The 21,441-nt window shown below is 39.3% G+C and overlaps 2 protein-coding genes and 1 long non-coding RNA gene across 5 annotated transcripts; 1 reads left to right on the top strand and 2 right to left on the bottom strand.

Moving 5' to 3' along the window:
- Nucleotides 1–142: 142 nt before the first annotated feature.
- On the bottom strand, nt 143–5,015 carry mfap5 (microfibril associated protein 5). Its single transcript, XM_086078000.1, has 7 exons — nt 4,927–5,015; nt 3,471–3,535; nt 3,314–3,346; nt 3,178–3,216; nt 2,372–2,459; nt 1,330–1,403; nt 143–1,265 (listed from the first exon to the last, which is right to left on the bottom strand). The coding sequence occupies exons 2-7, from the start codon at nt 3,511–3,513 to the stop codon at nt 1,150–1,152; spliced, it is 393 nt and encodes a 130-aa protein (XP_085934126.1). The 5' UTR covers nt 3,514–3,535; nt 4,927–5,015; the 3' UTR covers nt 143–1,149.
- On the top strand, nt 144–17,868 carry LOC147172848 (uncharacterized). 3 transcript variants are annotated; one of them, XR_015095336.1, is made up of 8 exons: nt 144–3,521; nt 4,260–4,316; nt 10,922–11,244; nt 11,377–11,631; nt 11,967–12,070; nt 14,062–14,212; nt 17,380–17,467; nt 17,627–17,868. It is a non-coding gene; the product is annotated as an uncharacterized LOC147172848 (long non-coding RNA). The 3 variants fall into 3 exon arrangements; XR_015095335.1 differs by having other exon boundaries at nt 10,922–11,631; XR_015095337.1 differs by lacking the exon at nt 4,260–4,316 and having other exon boundaries at nt 10,922–11,631.
- sbk3 (SH3 domain binding kinase family, member 3) lies at nt 10,190–17,862 on the bottom strand. Its single transcript, XM_086077996.1, has 4 exons — nt 17,584–17,862; nt 14,040–14,187; nt 13,543–13,745; nt 10,190–11,588 (listed from the first exon to the last, which is right to left on the bottom strand). Exons 1-4 carry the CDS (start codon nt 17,587–17,589, stop codon nt 10,839–10,841), a joined length of 1,107 nt encoding a protein of 368 aa, XP_085934122.1. The 5' UTR covers nt 17,590–17,862; the 3' UTR covers nt 10,190–10,838.
- Nucleotides 17,869–21,441: the final 3,573 nt, after the last annotated feature.

Raw genomic sequence — 21,441 nt, 5'->3', positions numbered from 1 at the left:
AATGCAATTATGCCATCTAGTGGCAGATAATGACTTCAACACAAATCAATCTCACACTCTATGTATTTTTTTTCAGTTCAATATCCATCCATCCATTTTCTTAACCGGTTAGTTCTCACAAGGGTCGTGGGGGGGGGGGGGGGGGGGGGCGCGCTGGAGCCTATCCCAGCTGGCTTCGGGCAGTAGGCGGGGTACACCCTGAACTGGTTGCCAGCCAATCCAGGACAGTTCAAGATATCTTTTTAAATTTAACTCAATTTTATGAATTATGAAATTACTGTATCAATGACTAAAAGATGCAGCCATATTTGTATTAGTTAAAATATTTTTTTTCACTTTTAGGTTGACAAAAGTATGAAAACTTTTATTAATCGTGAGTTAACTATTGCAGTCATGCAATTAATTACGGGTTTTAACAAATTTAATTTTAAAACAAGTCATGAAAAACAGTGACAAATATACAGCTGTTGGCTGATTTATGTTTACAAAAATGCTTGCAATATCTGTAAAAAGTGAAGAAAAGGTTCAATTTGGAGCATGAACGTATCGATTGAACAGGAAACATGAAATAGACGCATTTGATCTGCTTAAGTGGGCCACATAAAATGATTTGGGATGCTGGTTCTGGCCCCCGGATCTTTGAGTTTGACAAATTACTACTGAACCCGAGTCGTTCAATTAGTGTGTGAATCATCTTGGTGAGGACAAAGCACATGGATCTTGGGCTGTTCATATGGACTAAATGCTCAGGTGTAAGCCAGTGGCACTAGTTGGGGGGGGGGGGGGGGCTGTTAAGACATTATCATTCTATTAGTGCACTCAATCGTCTAACTAGTGCGAACAAAGCGCGTCCTCGTACATAGACCTTATGTTTGGTTTCCAGGATATTGCACAAATGCTTTAACGGCTTTCCATAGCACATTTTAAAGGGCCATAAACCCTGCTAGACACGATCCATGAAAATGCACAGTATTCACAGGCAATTAAAAGTTAGGACACATAAACATAGATGTGACGCGTGAAAAACGTAGGAGACCCCCGCAGGTGTTGAGCGTGAGATTTATAGTGTTATGGGTTGTTTTGATGACAACGCCCCTGGAGTTACTTCTCGCCGGGCGGTCACGCCGCCATGCCCCGGGACCCCCCCCGTCAGGCCTTGTTGTTTGCCCAGGTTTTGGGGTTGCCACGGCGATTGCGACAGCGTTTCCTGTTAGATGACCTTGCAATGCGCCTGGGCCATCCGGATAACTCTCTGCACAGCTCGGCTGTCGAGGCAAGACGTGTGTTAAGTCTGAAGTGTGGGGATGTGATTAACACCAGCTGGCTCACCTTTTAGATACTCTTCATGTTGGCACACGGTCCTCGTGCAAATCTCATTGTTGATCACGTAGACGCGAGGGAGACTTGAGACGCAAACAGGACGAAATTAGGCGCAATTCACAAAACGTAAGCGATATTGCGATTTCAGGATGGATGAGCCTAAAATGCTCTCGATCCATTACAGGTGAACTTAATTTGACCTTTTGTAAACTTTCAAATGCACATGATGTCCAACTGCTCAAAGTTTCAGTATTTTCTTGCACATCTTGCAAAAATGTATTTGCTTGATCCATGAAAATCTTCCTAGGAAGTCAATTTCTAAGCCTTTCTGTGACTCTTCCTGTCTCTTTCTTGCAACCTGTTGATGACACTCCTTGACAGTCCAAGCTCATTCTTAGGTGTCCTCTTGCTCTCATCATAATTTCAAAATGTGAACAGCATGATGAACGATGAAGAGGATTTCTAATTACAACAGGAAATGTATCGCATTAAAAAAAAGAAAACTAATACTGAAAGTAATGAAACAAAAAACCCCACTTAAAACTAACTAAATTTAAAAACAAAACTCAAAACGAAATAAAAACTAACTAAAATGAAAATTCCAAAACTATAATAACCCTGGTCCCCACGAATCTGACCATGATTAATATTGTCTCAGTAGATTAAGAATTAAGCATTTTAATCCACCCATTTTCCCCCATCCAAGGAGGCTAACGTTTTTTTTTAGCAGCGCCCCCTGCTGTCGACTGATATTGACGTTAAAGTGCCCTCGGGCTTGCAAATGTCAACATCATTTGACCAAACTCTGAATACGGATGAGCTATGATATCAAATAAATACTCAAAAAGCTCTTTCTAGGATAAAACACAGAAATACGTCAAACATCCAGAATAAAATGAAAACAAGTACAACACAACAGATACTGAACTACCATCTACATTATATGCCATATGTGTTTAAAACAGCCCCAGGATAATCATCAAATTGAACTGCAGTGCTTCCATTGCTGGTCATTGCCATCTGTGCAGTCAATCCCTCCGCAGGTACCCACCTGTAAATGCAGCGCCCGCCTACGCATCTCTTGATGGGCCGATGGACCGAGTACATCCTGGTGCATGGGTACATCTCCTCCCTGCAGTCTACACAAACACACGTCATACTTGCATTCAAAGTTGAGGTGTCCAAAGTACTCACACTCTCCTTGTGTGGATGTAGAGATACTTTCTAGTAAAAGTGGTTAAGTAATGACTCCAGTCCTTTACTTAAATAAAGTTAAAAAGATAAAAAAAAAGGTTATACTTTATAAAAACATACAGTACATAATTCGATAAACAATTAATTTGTTTTGTTTTTTCCTTCAGAGCATGTGTGGCTCATTTTGGTATGCACGCCTTGGCCACCTGGGGGCAGTATAAGACAGACATACAAAAATCTGGCAGTAACAGTAGGTAAACCTATATATGCCTGTGAGTATTGTTATATTTTTCTGCATATGTATCTTCACTGTTTTTAGATATGCGTTGCTTAAAGTGTAACAAAACCGCTACATACTGTATATGCTAATTGCTAGCATGTGTGCCTATGAAATTTATATAAATTACTCGGTTTTGTCCTAGTTGACTTCTCTTTATTAATACTTTTATTTTTTATTTATTTTTTTTACATCGAAGGTCATAAGTTCAAATCTATTTTGACGAAGCAAATACCACAAACTACAGATTTTTGTTTCCAAATGTAGGGAGTAAAAGTAAAAAGTTATTTTTCAAAATCATCAAGCAAAGTCCAGATACCAAAAAAATATATATATATATTTTTTTTTTAATTGACCTAAAATGTAAAAATGTATTTGTTACTTACTGGCTGGCAGTTGGGTATCGGCAGGTGCCTCGGTGGTCTCTTGACACAAGAAAAAGTAAACATGCCACATTAGTGAGTCACAGTGCATACATCACAAAGTTGTAATCTCAAGTGAAGACTTCTGAAGGAACGTTACCGCTCTCCTGGGCTTGGACTACAGCCGCGAGCGCTGTGGAACACACACACGCACGCACACACAAAAGTAAAACATGAGGTGAGTGTTTTTTTAAACAACAAACACGAGGGAGCATAAATAAAGGAAATGATTTGTGTGTTCTGTTTGGCAGCGTTACCATGGAGACCGCAGAGGAGGAGAACCACTGAAAGGTTGCCCATTGCGAGAGGTGAGCTTGACAAACTAGGAAAGAGAAAATAAAGTTGGATTGTTCAATATATTTACGATTTTACTATCATTTCTGTTATGTACTGTGTATATACATTTAAAAACTATCATTGTAGTAGACTTCAGACTAAATTATCCCATGATCTATGGTTTCAAATGAGCTTTTAAGTATACTGTACCTAAAAGTTCAGTGATTGGCATTTTACTAACAAAATATAAAATGCAGTGGATATAAAAAGTCTACACACCCCTGTTCAAACGCCATTATTGTGTCAAAACACAAAATCTTTAGCGTGGGTAATTGTAATGCAAATGAAAACTGAAATCATGTGGTTGCGTAAGTGTGCACACCCTCTTATAACTATGTTCAGGAATGAATACGTTCCAACTCGTGTTAAATAGGCATCAGCACACATCTGCCATCATTTTAAGTGCCTTTGATTAACCCGAAAATAAAAACAAATTTCAGCTGTTTGACTAAGCTTTTACAGGCCTTTTTTTTTTTTTTTGCTTTTTTTTTTGTGTGGAAGCCTTTAGGTTTGGTAAGAATTCGTAATTCCCTCCATCAGTTTTCCTTCCTCTCATTGGTTTGTTACAGCCCTCTTCGAAACATATGTAGCGATCTGCACACATTAATACATTTAATAATCAGGATTTTTGGTGAACTGAGCAAAAAAAAATGCATAGTGCTTGTCTCTTTTATCGGCCTCGCTCTAATTTAGTTATTATATGTTGAAAGAAAATATAGGATCCATTCCAGTGTGCAAGGCCTCATTTGACCCACAGGCCTTTCAAGGTAAGCAAAAATGTTATTAACACTATTAATGTACTGCTAAAACACTTTTTTTTTTTTATGCTGTTTTTCAAGCATTTCTTATTTGTAACTCGAGTTGTCTTCTCTCGCTTACCGCACTGCATCATTCCTCTCACAATGTGTCAGAGCAACTTAGTCCAAGTTGTGAGTTCTCTCGAAAGAATGTGTTTTTTTTTTTTGGTGTGTTTTTGTTTGGGTGCCCAATATGAGCGCCCCTCCACCCTTTCCTCTGTCACACTCGCACATTCTTTTCCAGATTTCTTTTTGCAGGAATAAATTGACACTTTCCAACTGGTCACTTTCTGAAGATCAGTTTAGAAAAAGCCTGTTGATCATACGTTTTCAATGTACACGCATTCTCTTAGCATGCTTAGGCTGGTGACCCGTTTGGCACTTTTTTTTTTTTTTTTAAGTCACTGAATCTGTTAACATTTGCAATCTGTTTGAAATCCTGAAATTTCTCAGGATTCGCCTTAATTGTAAGCACATATATATATAAGTCAATCCGAATCTTGCCTAAATGTAAATAATCTTCGACGTGAATTTACTTTTTAGTGTCCTCAAAAGCCTGAAAAAATAAGAACATACTCACAAGTTTTGCTGTTGTCCGAACCTGCTTTTGTTTAACGACTCCTTTTGTCCTCTTGTTGTTTTCTGCTCCTTCTCTCCTCCTCCCTCCTCCTTGCCTCCTCCCTCCTCCTGTATCATCCATCCCTTCATTGTTTTCATAATTTCTCCCTGCCCCATTCCAACGAGCCTAATTGATAACACGCCGCCTTTGCTTTCGATTTACGCATTATTGTAATCATTCTTATTTTCGGATGTCTCCGTTTATCATCACCATGTTAAAAAAAAAAAAAAAAAAACCCCACCAGATCACAAAAAGTCATAAGGTTCATTAAGTCATACACTAAAGTTTGAGTTATATAGGTGGCGTGGTGAACTGGTGGTTAGCACATTTGCCTCCCAATGCTGAGGTTGGGGGTTTGAATTTGGTAGTCAGTACAGCACACGAGTAGTATCCAGTTATTTTGAATGTGTCTATTTTTGACACAACCAGCAGGAGGAGCCAAGTTGTCAGTAGTTGAAAGTACAGCTAAGGTGTTTTTCACATGCGTTTGCTGCCGCATTACTGTACTTCAATATGACTACAATGCACAGAAATGACAAAAGTGCTTGTGTAAAAAGTCATCAAGAAAATGTAGCAGAATTGTGAAACTTCTCAGATTTTATTATAAATGGCCAAACAAATATACATTAAGTACAATTGCAAGGCTCTTTCCTTGATTGTACCTGATTTTGATATCCCACAGACTGCTCTGCTAATTACGACGTGTGTAATAAGTGGTTAAATAATACAAAATCGTGAAAATAAACACATGATAAGTTATTTGATTGAAAACAAGTGATTTTGATCCTGTATAATGTGATTTTATGATCAAATGAAATTGCTGTCCACCCTGTCGTTATGAGGTAACTGCCCCTTTAAGAAGCCATGTGATGTTTGAAAGGCTGAAACGGTGGCTAGACACTTTTTTTCTTTTTAATTTTTCCTCATTTTACGTCCTCATTTCATTGGAAGTTTGTCGAGTTAAAATGTCCACTCTGTCAATGGATTTCAAACAATCTTCTAGAAATTCAAAATGGATCTATTCAACAGATGGTCAACCATGTTCCTGTTTCATGCAAACATTGGCCTTAAATGTCCACCCTGTCATTGTCCACCTTGTCAGCAAGCCCACATATTTTGATGTTTACATGTACATTGACTGCTTGCAGTTAAGTTATTAAAAAAAGATATATATTTCTAACAGCCTCTTTCTAATACAATCAATGGAAAACCTACATTTTTGGAGGGTAAAATGTGGAAGTCTCAAAAGCACCATATTGTCTCCTGTAGACTTTCCTAATCGGAACACAACACACACAATTCAGCGGTCGTAGACAACAAACGCCGCGGATGACTTTAGAGAGAGAGACATCCGTCATTCCCCTGGCACATCGGGGTTACGCCGAGGGTCTGTTGGGTGGGGAAGGGGGGGTTCAGTTGGAGGGGGCTTAACAAGGTCGCCGTAGAGACTTTGATGACAGCTTGACAGATAGGCGGGCAGAGTAAGCAAAAGTCCAACTGGGACGATCCATCCTGTGCCCGTCTCAAACTGACACGTCGGACCGGAACAGACCGGAAAACATTGCAAGAAAAAAAACAAGATGATATAGATATATATATATATATATATATATATATATATATATATATATATATATATTAGGGGTGTAAAAAAACAAACATCCGCAATATATCGCTATATTATAGCGCACAATTCTCGTATCGATCAATATGCAGCCGAATAGATTTTTAAAGATCAATTTTTGATCAAAATATTCAACAAAATGTCTTAGAGTTGAGGTTTACATTTTAAGCATGGAAGAATGTTATATTAATGAAACATTAAGCCTTCAAATTTGAATTGTTTGTTTGTTAAATACGGTGGACCACAGTTTATAAGCCTGAAGTACATTTTCATACAAATGTACATAAAATATACATAAAAGTTTATTGATTAGTATTTTCTAAATTAGATTTTTTTTTTTATCACAATAATTGACTTATAGATTCGTATCGGGATTAATCGGTATTGAATCGTGATACAGATCGAATCGCAAGCTACTAGGCAATTCACACCCCTAATATATATATATATATATAACTTTTAATGAGGAGGAAAAAAACGTTTATACTTAAAATACATTTCAGAGTCTATACTCAATTTGACCTAAGTAGAAGAGTTAAATCCACAATTATCTTCAAGTACATTACAGACTGTGAGTTGTTCTACGACCTCTCTTGAGGTGGTCATGTGACGCAGAGAAGTGCATGAAACATGCCGGACATTAAACACATGATAAACTCTCGGCTCGTTTATTACTCAGACGCGGTTTGTTGCCGCATGCCAGCGCTGCAGCACACGTTATTAAGCGCCTTCCATTTCACCCCAGGACATGCTTCCCCTTCTGCAACTCCCTTGGGTGCCGCATTTCGCCCCTGTGGAAAAATGTTTCACCATTGCCGGGTCCCTCTGAGAGAACCCGAGAAAAAAAAACGAGCTTGAAGTGCTATAATGAATCAGGGTTGAGAAATGGAAGCTGCTTGAAGGTAAACAAAGCCTAATGACAGAAAAAGGTTGGACCGTGAAGGGAAATTTTAATACGTGATGACACTTGTCACCGCAAAGATGCATTTCAAGTATTTGGAACTCTCTATTTACTTCCACACCGCAGCCATCAATCAAGCTATCGTTTCGCTGCTATACTGAGAGAAGTATACGGTACCATCTCTTATGTGCGCTTCTCATCCGACGGCTTCATTATGAAGCCCGAAGACACGACACACAATTGCAACATATCAAAAAAAAAAAAAAACATGCTCGTGACATCAAAAACTTGACAAAAAACGTAGATGTGACTGCATGGTTGCTTGTCTATATGGCGACCAGTCCAATATGCTCCGACGGGCTCCATTTCGCACCCTAATGAGGACAAGCGCTATAGAAAATGCATTAAGGAATTTTCAAGCTATATCCAAGCTCTGTGTTAAATATAAAAGCGATATTGGAAAGAAAAACACAGCCATCTGGCAGGCCACGATCCTTCCACAGAGCCTTATGCAAGATGGCACATGCATGCACAGTATAGTTTCCGTTTTGGGTCAGATATCTCAATTGAGGCGCTCATTGTCACATATTCTCGATGTAAACGCTACAGGCAGCTTCTCTTTCATTAAATATTGCAAAATCGGCGCTTAAATGATGCTACTGTATTGGAGTGTTCCCTCGTTTTCCGCATGGGGTTCGGTCCCAAAAAATACCCGCAATAAATGAAATCCACGAAGTAGTTAGCTTTATGTTTTACATGTATTATAAACGTTTTAAGGCTTTAAAACCACATCACCACACAGTTGATACATTTTTCTCATTGAAGCATTGTAAAAAAAAATAATAATAAAATCTTCCGGAATCGTGTTACACCAGTGAGTCTAAAATCACGTTTATTTTTTGTCACCAAATTGCGAGATGCGTCAGGTGTTGCAGAAGCCGCATCAGCAGGGACGACCAGTCAAGTGTAGCGCGTCTACCAAATTCATAAACAGGGTAAGCCCTTATCCGGCACTGTTATACTTTTTAAAGACAAAAAAAAAGCTTGTTTATCTCCACTCGTTCTGGCGTCCACTGAACGTTTGGGATTGTTTGTGAAGGTAGCAAATGTTCATTTCTCATCCAGATTTGTTCAAGGTCGCAAACGTTTGCTAAACGCTCTCGCCAGACTTCACTAGATGTTCGCCATAGTTTTTGGTTTCTTCTCGCAATTACATTTTGAACATATTCCAAATTTCCTTACAAGAAAAAACATTAAAACTGTTGACAAATGTCTAGCGAACGTTTGCGACCTTGAATGAAGCCTGATGAGCTCTGTATTTCCTGGAACACGCAGGTTGTCATTTCAGCAGACAAACAACTATTTTCGAAAGGAACGTATTAGTGCAAAAAGCAGATATGAGCGCTCCGTAGTATCACGCGTGTGACTGAAAAAAATGTATTCATCATTCAAGAGCGGCGATTCAAATTAGACAAACCAACCAAAACACGCATTAGTTTATGCTGTGTCGGGCCAGGCAAGCCTGACCGTGTGCATTAGGAGGACGGTGCTGCTCAGATAGTCGCGGCAAGGTGATGATGTGCGGAGTGTGTAAATAGACGGGCCGCGGGTCTATTTATAAAATTGTGTTGAGTGGCCCTTTAGCCGGGGGTTAGCGTCGGCGTGGCGTTAGCTACCACTCCAAAGTCATAGTCTTAATATGCAGTGGAAATGTTACTTCAAAATGTCCAATAACATGCCACCCTCCTTCTTTTGCGTTGTTTTTTTTTCGAGAAGCTAAAGTGGATCGATTGTGAAGCTGCGTGAGGCTGTTCCTATTTCGTTTGACTAGCGAATCCCCACCGCGTGATTTAGTGTTGAGAATGGCCATAAAACATCGTCCAGCATTCTTTCGAGGGCGCTGTAACAGGAGTGCGAGTGATTTTTCATGCAGTGATTGTCCCCCTTTGACAGATGTAGGACAAACGTTAAGTATGGAGGTCGGCGTGTGCATATTATTTTGCACGTGTCCTTTTTTTTTGCAGCGGTGCGAAGTAACAGAGTGCAAATACATATAAATATGTAAAAGGATGATTGTTTTTTGAGTATGTATTTTCATTCTACTTTTGCAATGGCTTTTTGTCCGTTGTTTGACCTTTAGCTAACTTTTGGTAATGATCATCACTGCCACCTATAGGATTGGAGTGGAACAGCGTTGTTTTAAGATTACATTCATTTGTTTATTATTTATTGATTTATTGGCTTTTTTCCCTCTAGCAGAGGTCTGAGCCTAAGTTAGGAGTTTTTGATTTACATTTTTTTTTTTTATTATTGATAATTGTTCACAGCCAGTATAAAGTAAGGTGAGCTTGGATACGCATAAAAATGAAGTACAGTGTTTATGGAAAATGTTGTTGGAACCTGTTAGGTTAAGGTTGATAACAGCTGCCGAGTGACATTCTTCTCACCCTACAACTATGGGAGGAGTTTATATTAATGTTAGCGATAGTTAAAGGCACATGTATAAATCAAGCTATAACAGGATATATATTTTAGCTTTAATTTCAATATGAAGTGTATGTAAAGTGACCCAAGATGGTCAAGGCAGTCAAACAATGACTGTTTCTGTATTGTTATGCTCCAGTTTTTTATAAACACATCATTGCTCGTATAAATATTGTGATATTGATCATGTGATATATATGATGTAAAGTTTTATGTCACCGCAAACAAATTTGTCATGAATGTTTGTCATACTGTTTTTTTTTATTAAAACACACTTATTTACACGCTGGAATCTATACAACAACAGCAGCAGTGGCAATGATATCTACATATATACCTGTATACATTTTTAAAAACCTATGAAAAATACAGAACCTAATATTTGCAATTCAATATCATTTATACACTCACTGGCCACAGCATTAGGCACACCTGCACAATTCATTGAGATTCAATGCAATTCTGCCTTAACAAAGATAATGTTTTTTGTTACAATGTTTAACCTTATCTTACGTATGAAATACATAAAACAAATATTATTATTTTTTTATATTGCTGCATTGGCTACTGGTAGGTGTTTCATATATTTTTCCATACTCCCCAAACTACTGTATTGTTTTTCGAGAGCCATTGTTTACAATATTTTTGCTTTGACTTGGGAGCAAAAATTTGAGATGTGAGCACTTGTGAGTTACATCACAAGCAGCAGTTTGGCAGAGAGTAAAAAAAAATAAAAAATGTTTATTGCCACTCCCGGTTGAAATTTGCTGTCAAACTAAATACAATGTACAATGTCCCTAACTTTTTGTGAATATCGTATCTGGTCAAATAGAAAAATAAAACAAAAATCCCTCATATGTTCCCTTATCTCTCCCCTCTTCCCTCCCTCACAATCTCCTCTTCCACTCCTCCTCCCGCCTCCCTGATTTTCCTGGCTTCCCTCTCAGCCTCCTCGTCCCTCCTCTTCTCCTCCTTCTCCGTCTCCGTGAGCCAGGGTCCTCCCAGGTAGCTCAGGATCTCCTCGGGGTTCCCTCGCCGCTCCGGGTCGGGGTGGAGCAGCTGTCGCAAAAGCGCCATGACGAGCGAGCTGAGGCCGTGGAACTGTGACGGAGGCGGGTTGTCCCGGTGGTTCTCCTTCATGATGGTGTAGCAGTCCGCTTCCTTCCCGCCGCTCTCGCTCCCGCGCTCAAACCAGGCCTTGTATTTGGTATAGCCGGGATCGTCGCTGGTGCTCTCCTCCCAGGGGAAGCAACCGGTCAGCAGGCAGTAGGTGAGGATTCCGAGGGCCCAGCTGTCGATGCAGGGCTCCACCGTTATCCACATGGGCTCCTTCTTCTCTTCTGTGACTTCGCCCTCCTTCGCCTTCTCCGCCTCCTTGGCTCCATCCACTTCGGGGGTGCAGAAGGGCGACTCGTACCAGACGGCGCCGACGGTGTAGCCGATGGGCCGGGTCAGGCCAAAGTCACCCAGTTTAACCCAGCGGCACGAGCTGTCGCACAGGAAGATGTTCTCGGGTTTGATGTCCCGGTGGACGAAGCCCAGGGTGTGGAGGTGGGTCACGGCGCCGCTCAGCTGGGACATCACCCTCTGGACGTGCTCCTCGTCCAGGCCGACCTACAACACAGCGGACGCGCCTTTTATTAAAGCTAATTCTTGGGTACGGATTATCGTGAAGGGCTACCAGTTTGATACGCACTTCTGAAATGACAATCTATCGTGTTAATGAGTTCTCATGATAATTAGGAAACTGATCAATATCAACTTTCTATAAATCTCTGCCAGTGTATTACATTTCTGAATGTTCTGCAAAATACCTAAAAAATCACAATGTCCCATCACTGGTGAGCTATTTTTAGAACAGGCAGTGAGCCCTGGTGTAAAATGGCGACCCCAAGTGGACAAATTGTTTTTGTTGACTCTTGCGTTGTTTTAATCAGAATGAGCTTTTTAGTTTAATTTTATGTAGTTTTTCTGTTTCCTTTGTTTCTCAAGCAGGGGCGTGTAAAGGAGGGGGCCGATGCGAAGCAATTCCACCCCCCATCTACGGTATATAAAGGAAGCGGGCACACAACCTGACTTACGGCTACATATTGACAGTAAGTGTAAAAATGTTTACCTTTTTGTTTACATTGTATTTGGGGCCCCGGTTTCTTTCAGCCTTAGTTGGTTCATTGAACCTCGTTTGCCTTTTTGTAAATATATTTGTGGTTCCTCTTTGCATCCACACCTCCACCACCAAAACCCTCAAATAAGACAATTTCAATCCATTCGGCCCCAACCATTTTCACTGAAGCAACCAACCCCCTTCGCTCCCGGCTGTTTTACTGGACTTTGATTTTACAAGGCCCACAGAATATTGTGTTCTAGTGCTATAAAAACATGGAACCTACCAAAATAAAGATTAAAGTCTCTTCTTTCATCAGGAAAAAACGTATATATGTTTCCGTTTTGCAGCAATTAACATATGGAATATAGCTAAGTTTTATCATTATTCACAAACCTGTTGAAAACACTGGCAAAAAGAGCTTGTTGCAACATGGCCGTGGCTGATCTCTTGTACTCTGCTGCCACCTGCTGGCCGTTTTATTGTTGTTGTAATAACTACCATTGCTTTAAGCAACCTCTTCAGGTGATTTTTGGGAGTGAAGGACAAAATAATAAAAAAACATAGTTATACGTTTTTGGGTTTGAATGAGTTAATTAGGCTTTACACGATCAGGATGTTTCGGGTAATTAGTGATTAACGAGTTTTGAAAAAAGAATAACTGATCACTGATCATCATTCAAAAAACGCTGATAAACATTAAAATGACATGTGATGTCATATTTCGCAGAGCCAATCAATGGCGTGATTGGGCAAATTAAGACATTACAGCCGATCACCGATTTTGCATGAAATGCAAAATATCGTCCGAATTCTAATTTTAAGTTTGCAGGTCCTCGACCATTCGCTATTCAGGTTCCACTTCTCTGGAATTCCCTTTGTGTGGAAATTAGAGCCACTGCCACAGTTGGTATATTTAAATCGTGTTTTTCCACACGAGAACATGCAAACACCATGCCGGAAGACCCGAGCCAAGATTTTTACCCAGAACCACTCAACGTTGTGCTAACCGCTAGGACCACCGTGTTGCTATCTCTCAGCATTCACAACACAATTGTGGCGTGCTGAGAACAAGTCACACACACACACACACACACACACACACACACACACACACACACACACACACACACACACACACACACACACACACACACACACACTCAGTGACGCTGATGGAAACCTCCTGCCTCACTTCACACGCTTGCCTGCTGCTAGCCCGAGAGCCGAGCTGCGTGTTCTCGCTCTTATCGCTTGCTTTACTTGTTACTGGCTGTGACAAGACGCCTGGTGACCTTTATCCACGTCTTTTTTTCTTTTTTTTTTGCTGATATAGACAAAAGTTCTTTAATCCGGCCCACCGAGCATTTAACACTTGGCCCAACCGTGTGTATTCAAAATCGAACCAAGTGCCCTTGAGCATAAAAGTCGGCGTCCATCTACATCACGCGTCAGTCAACTGACCTCTGATACAATCACGCTGAACAAGTCACCGTAGAGGCCGGCCTGCTGGGCAAAGACGTAGTGCGACGAGGTGGAAAAAAAGATGCCCAGCGCGCGTGTCAGCGAGGGGTGCGTGCAGTAGGAAAGAGACAAGTTGTACTCCCGCAGGAAGGACGTGAGACTCGTGGACTGGCGAGGGAAGAACTTCAGTGCCATCGGCGTTCCTGGAAGCAGATAAATGACACGATATGAAACATACGACGGAACCCGATCCTGAGGAATAGCTCTCGATTAAAACGGCGGGTGTGTAAAAGGCAAAATGGAGGCTATCCAAAAAAACTGATCCGTCCTCACATTACCGCCACGCACAACTTGAAGTTTCATCACAAGCGTGAAACCAGAGCCGGGATTGGTTACATTAGAGATGCATTAGTGGCGTGTTAGCTAACCGAGTTAGGGAGCGGGCGACAATTGAGACGTAATGAGCTTTGACGTGTCATCGCAACGGGCCGCCTGACCTTTCTTCCTGTGTACGGCCAGCATGACCTTGCCGTAGGAGCCTTCGCCCAGGAACTTGAGCACCTGGAAGTGGTCGGACACCTTGAGGTTGGAGATGGCCTGCGCCGACAGGAAGCAGCGCTCGTCAAGCTCATTGGCATTTGCCGCCTGCGTGGAAACGGAGGAGGGGGAAGTAAATGTCAACCGGTTGTTTATCTTTGTCTTGTGTTGTAATGTGTTAATACGTAAGAAAGAACAATCTTTCACTCAAAAATGAAGCAATGCGCTTATCCTCATGGGAAATGTGGTCTTCTTTTAGACATAATATTACCGCTTATGTCCATATGGCGCCGCCAATATCAACATAAACTGAAAGTTCCTTAGTGTTGCTTTAACTAGGGCTGGGATTTAAAAATTGTAATAATCGATATCGAATCGATTTTCCTTTTCGGACCCAATATCGATTCATAAAACCATGAATCGATTATTTAAATATCTAATTTTTCCCCAATAATATAATTTTAAAGGCCAATTTTTTTTCTATCTTACTGTTTTCTTGAAATTTACTGTTCACGTGAATTTAAAAGTATTTTCTGAAATTATGCGATTAATTAAAAAATAATTATAGCTTGACAGCACTAGTATATAATATTGCATTTACTCTTTTCAAAAGTAGTCATTACTGATTCCATTCCAACTAAACTCAGAAATTATATATTTTTTTGTTTTGTTTTGTTTTTCAGAAACGATTCATACTTGTCTTGTTTTTTTTTTTAGTAGTAGTAGTAGTGTAAACGCTATCCATTTCATTTGGTCTGAATTATTTTGACACTTAATTGGAAGCTGGGCGTCCCAGCGGTTGCGTATTAAAAAAATAATAATAATCTTATAAAGACTTGGGGAGAAAGAATGCAATCATTGAGGGTGAGAAGAAAAAAGTAACTTAAAGAAATTTTTTATCACAATTAATCCCATGAGTTCAATAGTTAACTCACAATTCATCGCAAATTTTATATTTGTTATAAATGTTCAATACGTTTTCATATTCTTGTTAACATAAAAGTGGAGAATTAAAAAAAAAAATTGAAATATGGCTGCATCTTTTAGTCATTGATACAGTAATTTCATAATACATCATAAAATGGAGTTAAAACTAAAAAGATGTACTGTAAAAAATGAGTGTGATATAGATTTGTGTTGGTAATTTTTCTGCCACTAGATGGCATAATTGCAATTGTAAGACGGTGACAGCTCAGTGCATTTTCTTTTCATATTAATATAATTAATAAATAAAATAAATAAATACGTTGATTAACACTAATCTTTAACATGAAGTAAAATTGTAAAATACAACTATACGCATTATTAAAACATTTATTACTGCTAAATTTATACCTGAACGTGTCTGCTTTTGTTGCGACTGAAATTCCCCCAGTACAGGTTTTACAAGTAAGCGGCGGTCATTAATCGTGTGTTTAAAAAAAATGTGTGATGTTAAATCAACTAAAAATTAACGCACTAATTTTGACACCCCTAGTAATAAGTAACCAGTTACTTATGGTAGTGAGTAATAAGTAACTACTTTTTCAAGTAACTAACTAGTAATGAGTAATCTATTACTGATTTTCAGTAACTTGCCCAACACTGTATACAGTATGCTTTTACAGTCCTAACTTAAAACTCAGGCCTCAGTCAGATATCCCAGCATGCATTTGGGCAGAAAGTGTCAGGACACATGTTCTCTCTCTTTCGTCCTACGAGCGTGGTAAACACGATGTTTTATCAGGACGATGGCGGCATCTGGAGCTGTCACTCAGCTCTTAATGGTCGACGCTTTGTCCCCTCCAGTCACAGCTTGGATGATACGCTTTGAAGTAAATCCCTTATCACGTTAACCCCGGCAAATTTGGGAAGGGTGCGAACGTTTGCAACGCAGCACTCCAGACAAAAACGTGCTTCGACTGTCATGTGACGACATGCAAAACCTTTTGGGAGATTTGCACATATTCCCTGCTGGCGTTGGAATAAAATGTCTTCAAGTGGTAGAGTGACACTTGGCAGAGATATGATGAAGACGTCTCCATTTTTTTAAATAGAGCATTTGAGCTCTTTGATGTTGAGCAGATGGATTAAGCGCGATGGATTCAAATGTCCAAAAAATTCAAAGACGTTAAGAGGAAGCATGTTTATACCCATGACCTGGCAGTTTGTCATATAGCGTTACGGACGATGTAAATCGATGCTGATTAAAGGCGACATGGAACAAAATATCTACTGTTAGATTCTTTGACTGCTTTCCAAAGTCTTGGGGGCTGGCAACCAGTCCAGGGTGTACCCCACGTCTCGCCCCAGGTCAGATGGGATAAGCCCCAGATCGCCCGACCCTAATGTGGATAAGCGCTATGGAAAATGGCTGCCTGGCTGGTTTTCCAGTGTTTTAATTAAGAACGGTATTACGTTCCAAAATGCAGATCTGATTCCTTCATGTTGGAAACTTTAATATGAGATTTTAATCTTTTATCTGCAATTCGAAGGATAATTATTATTTTTTACGTCAAATGTTTTGTGGCTTTATTCACCTGTTTTTGTTTGCATTTTTAAATTTCTATTTATTTAAATTCATATTTATTTATTTAAATTTTTATTTAAAAGCTTTATTAATTAATTTAATAATAATAAATAAATAAATATAAAATGTTATTTTACATTTTAAAAGCGTTTTTCTATTTAACATGAATTGTTTTAATTTTTAACTTAAAAGCTGTGCGTGACAAATTCATTATTATTATTTTATGTCTAACCTACAGTAAAATGTTTTATGAATTTCTGCACGGCCGCGTTATATTTATTTTGTATGGGTGAAAATTTTACCTGATGAATGAAATCAACTTATTATTATTATTTAAAAGTGCATGGTTTTAATATTTCTTATACAGTCATATTTATTTAACTTTCTATATTCTTTTGAATATAGAAAAGTCCTTTCATTTACATATAGTTTATTTTACCTTTTTTTTCCCCCTTCTTTTGAACGGTAACAAAACATAATATTTCCTATCATTTATATGTTAAGATAATCTTTACCTTCATATTCAAGGGTAATATAAGAAAACAGTATGAACACATACTGTGCAATAAATGTATTAATAAATACACTTATATTGAATATGAATTTTATATATATAATTAAATATACAACTGCAGTGTTTGCAACAGTTTTATAGGTTAATTAAACATATGTTTATAGATTCTAATAATGAAAATCGCAGAGGAGTCGTCCATTTTTAATTGCACGGAGAGCATGTTTGCAAGATGAAATTATTATTCAAGCTAATGGCATGACTCATGGATTTCTTTTAGCGCTCCGCATGGGCCAACATTCTGAACGTGAAGTTCGGAGGGAGCGCTGGACTCGGACGAAGCTGAGTTGATAAAAGGCAAATTGATGGTAGGCAATAAAATAAATGGACAAAGAAGCAATAAGATTAACTTTGCATGCTTTTGGCAAGTTTGCTCTTAAAAAAAAACAACAACTCGATGAATGAATTTGATCAAAGTACTCACTGTCATGCTTGTATGAAGTTTGTGCTGGTCGACTTCTTTTCAGCTGATCGTCCTCATAAGCTTGTCGTCGCACTTGGATGCAGCAGGTGTGCTGCGCCGTAGCTGTTTGCGCGGTTGTGGATGTGGACCCGCAGCTGATCGGCGTAGTGGCAAAGTAGACAATGACCGCCTCTCCCCGGGGACACACTTATTCCAACACTCTCTCTCTTTTCCTGCTCTGCGGCCAAGTCTGTCTGCGGCTCGCCTGGTGGGCTGCTGGCAAGTGGGCCTGAAGGGGTCGCGAGGTATTTCAAACTTCTCTTTCACCCGCAGACCCCCCCCCCCTCCTCTGCTCCCACAGCCACTGTTGATGCCCCCCTCCACTCCCATTTCCAATAGGTCACTCACCTTTTTACCCCCTTCCCCCCCCCCCCCCCCCCCCCCCCCCCCCCCCCGTCACTCCCTCCCTCTTTCCACGTCTCGCCTTTTTTCTCACCCCTCGCTTACAGTCTGAGTCGGTGAATTCCCTCCGTCGTGCAGGATTCCTGGATAATCAACAGGTATGCAGGAATGGTCGCAATAGGCCAACAAGCTGTACTCTTGATCCCAGGACTCTTACTAGGATTACAGAGTACAGTTAAGCGTGCCTCTGCTGGATTTATTGTCCCAGATCACTCTCCTCTTATGTTACTCTTCATTCCATGTCTATCAATGCATGGGCAGTAATAAAGGAATGAAGCGCACTAAATATGTCTACCCCCACCCCAGCCGACCCGCGTTAATGCATTCAACTGTTTGAAGACTTCCCAAAACAGCTTCAATCAGATCCAGAACCCTCATCTCACTTTTCATCTTACTGTGAACTGACGTAAACAACATTTCTGCATAGTGAGAAGACATTACACAGATTACACAAAATACGATGCATGACATGTTTTTAATGAAGGAAAATGTCGCTTTTTTGCGAATTATACACTGAACGCAACAATGTGGAGTAAACAATATTGACTGGCGAGTATGATTGAATTTATTAGGGGTGTCAGGCGATTGCAATTTTTAATCTTAATTAATCACATGACTTCAATAATTAACTCACAATTAATCACAAATGTTATATCTATTCTAAATGTAGTTTTCATACTCTTGTTGAAAAAATGTTAAGCTAATAGAAATATGGCTGCATCTTTTAGTCTTTTCATAATAATTCATAAAATTGAGTTAAAAATAAACTGATGTACTATACTGTAAAAAATTAATGTGATATTGACTTGTATTAAGGTCATTTATCTGCCACTAGATGGCATGATTGCATTTGTAAGACACTGGTGACAGCTCAGTGCATTTTTCTTTTCATATTAACTCATTTACTGCCATGAATTCATTTTTAAAAAGATTATTAAAAATTAAAGGCAAGATGCGATTACAATTTTTAGTTGTAATTAATCGCATGACTTCACTAGTTAACTCACGATTGATCACAAATTTTACATCTGTTCTAAATGTACAATAAAAAAAATTCTAGGTTTTCATACTCTTGTTAACAAAAGTGGGGAAAAAACTAATAGAAATAGTTAAAATGTTTTTTTTACATTCATAGCCGTCAATGGCAGTGAATTAATAAAAAAAGAAAAGAAAAGATTATTAAAAATTCAGGGCGTCAAGCGATTCAAGTTTTTAATCGTAATTAATTGCATGACTTCACTAGATAACTCGCAGTTATACACATTCATTTCCCTGCGGAATCACAACTCTGTATTCACTATAAAATAAAAAATGGGTGCACTGGCCCCTTGTCCAAACTGTGGCTGCAATTCCGCCCTCCAAAAAACAACACTTTAGGTATTCTGCAACTGTTCAGACGCATTCAAACTGAATCGTGGCTTTGTAGTAAATATAAAATTTGTTTAGGGTTAAGCTAAATAATCCTCTGTATTAAACATAAATTATATTACAGAGAAAGTAAAGCAGAACCATTTGTCAATAAGAGACTATTTTGAGCATGGGCAAATAATTAATAATTTATTATTAATAATAATAAATAAATAATTAATTAATTGTTATTTTCCTTATATTCGTTTTAAGATGAGCGACTCTATTACATTATTTTGCATTCCTGTTTCCATGCCAGCATCACATTGAGCAGGATAATACGACCCAGACGACATCATGGTCTTCTTCAGGCAGCAAATTCATTGACAGAAAAATCTGCTCACCACTAAAAACAATCAAGCATGGGGGTGGCAGTCAGGCAAAGTGTGAGCACAAAACATCTGAAACATCATTGAACATCTGAAATTGATTTGAAGATCATCGGTGACCCTTTAAATGGACACGAGTTTGACTGTGATTGGATCATTTCGAACACAGCAACATCCGATGTATGGGGGTGTGCACACTTTTGCAACAACAGTATCTCAGAAAATAAATACTCAAGTACAAATACCTGAAATGTTACTTTAGTGACAAATTATTTGTTATTAGTAACTAGTTACTTCCCACGACCGTTATTGCTTCAATAGTATTCATGAATCAATTCCACATAATCGTCATACTTCGTAATGATCAAATATAATACCCATCCCTACTATCTCTGTCTTGGAACCTATTATGGGATGACAGCAAAGAGTTGCAACGGAGCCTTAGCCACGCACAAAAAAACAGATTCCATTCAAACATTAGCATCTTCATGCCAGCTGTTCTTCCTACTTAGCACCATCTGCAAGTCAAACGTGCTCCTCTCCGGCTCGCATCACCACAACACCCTCCTCCTCTTTCTGTCGACGCCCTTAGATTTCCCCCTGGTAGTACATACTAGCGGACTATTATTGCTACCGCCAGCGTTATGTAACACAAACACATGCTGCTATCACAACGAGCGGGCCGTACTCAGGTTACTGGCCTCCCACCTGACCCCTGCTGTGTTTTGGGCCCCTCATGGATGCCATGCACAAGGCAGTTTGTAGTCACTCTGTAGGGGATCCTCCGCCCCTGCTGTGGCAACCTCGGTCCACTCCATCATCCAAAATACAGCCTTCGTCACTTGGTCAACCGTGTTTACACACATGCACAATACATGTCAACATGTTGACAGTTTGAAAAAAAGTACATTATAGTTATAATGTAACATGAATCCAACGGCTATAACGTTCCAACAATAATGTTAATCCGACCGCTAACTAATGCTAGCTGACTTACTAGCTCATAGCATGGAGCCATAGTAGCCACTTGTTGATATACTGTAGTTGTGTGTCAAGTTTCAGAGGTGGCAAATCAAGGTCCGGAAAGTAAAAACCCTGCCACAGTCTGGCTTTAGCCACAGGTGCTAGCGAGCTCCCTAGCGAGCTCCCTAGCTAGCTCCTATGGTGTTTGTTTACCTTTTAGGGAGCTAGCAAGCTAGCATCAGGGGCTAAAGCCAAACTGTGGCAGGGTTTTTACTTACTTGACCTGGATTTGACACCTCTGGTCAAGTTTTTTTGTTGTTGTGTGAAATAGTTTTAGATCTGAAATGTTCAACATTAACTACTGACAAAAAAATATACAGGGGTCAAATCTACTAGACTAAAACTTTGACATTTTTTGTTGACTAAAACTAGACAAATAAAATGATGTTTTCTTGTACTCAAATAAAGACTAAAATGCTAGATTTATAGTCGACTAAAAATATGTTAAAAACTAACAAGCGTGATTAAAACTGGACTTAAACTGAGACTAAATTAAAAAATGGCTGATAAAATTAACACCACTGCAAGCACAGTTTGAAAGTAAACAAATAACTGCGGCTTTCTAATAGTCGATGGTTCCTCCGTTGGCTAGTAACAAACATACAGAAGAATTGATTTAATTGATTATCTTCAAATAAATACCGTAATCCTTTGGGTG

Source organism: Leptonotus elevatus, chromosome 6, assembly GCF_054856555.1.
Source record: "Leptonotus elevatus isolate MCC_2025b chromosome 6, RoL_Lele_1.0, whole genome shotgun sequence".
In the NCBI taxonomy this organism is placed as follows: Eukaryota; Metazoa; Chordata; class Actinopteri; order Syngnathiformes; family Syngnathidae; genus Leptonotus; species Leptonotus elevatus.
The sequence above is the reverse complement of the archived record's forward strand: the minus strand, read 5'-3'. Positions and strand labels throughout refer to the sequence as shown.

Coding starts and splice junctions, on each gene's coding strand:
- mfap5 (XM_086078000.1), bottom strand. CDS start 3,513: ATGGGCAACCTTTCAGTGGTTCTCCTCCTCTGCGGTCTCCATG. Junction 1,404..2,371: donor GGCGGGCGCTGCATTTACAG/GTGGGTACCTGC, acceptor TTGCGTCTCAAG/TCTCCCTCGCGTCTACGTGA. Junction 1,266..1,329: donor ACATGAAGAGTATCTAAAAG/GTGAGCCAGCTG, acceptor TTGCCTCGACAG/CCGAGCTGTGCAGAGAGTTA.
- sbk3 (XM_086077996.1), bottom strand. Junction 13,746..14,039: donor GGCCGTACACAGGAAGAAAG/GTCAGGCGGCCC, acceptor ATCTGCTTCCAG/GAACGCCGATGGCACTGAAG. Junction 11,589..13,542: donor TCAGCGTGATTGTATCAGAG/GTCAGTTGACTG, acceptor GCTGTGTTGTAG/GTCGGCCTGGACGAGGAGCA.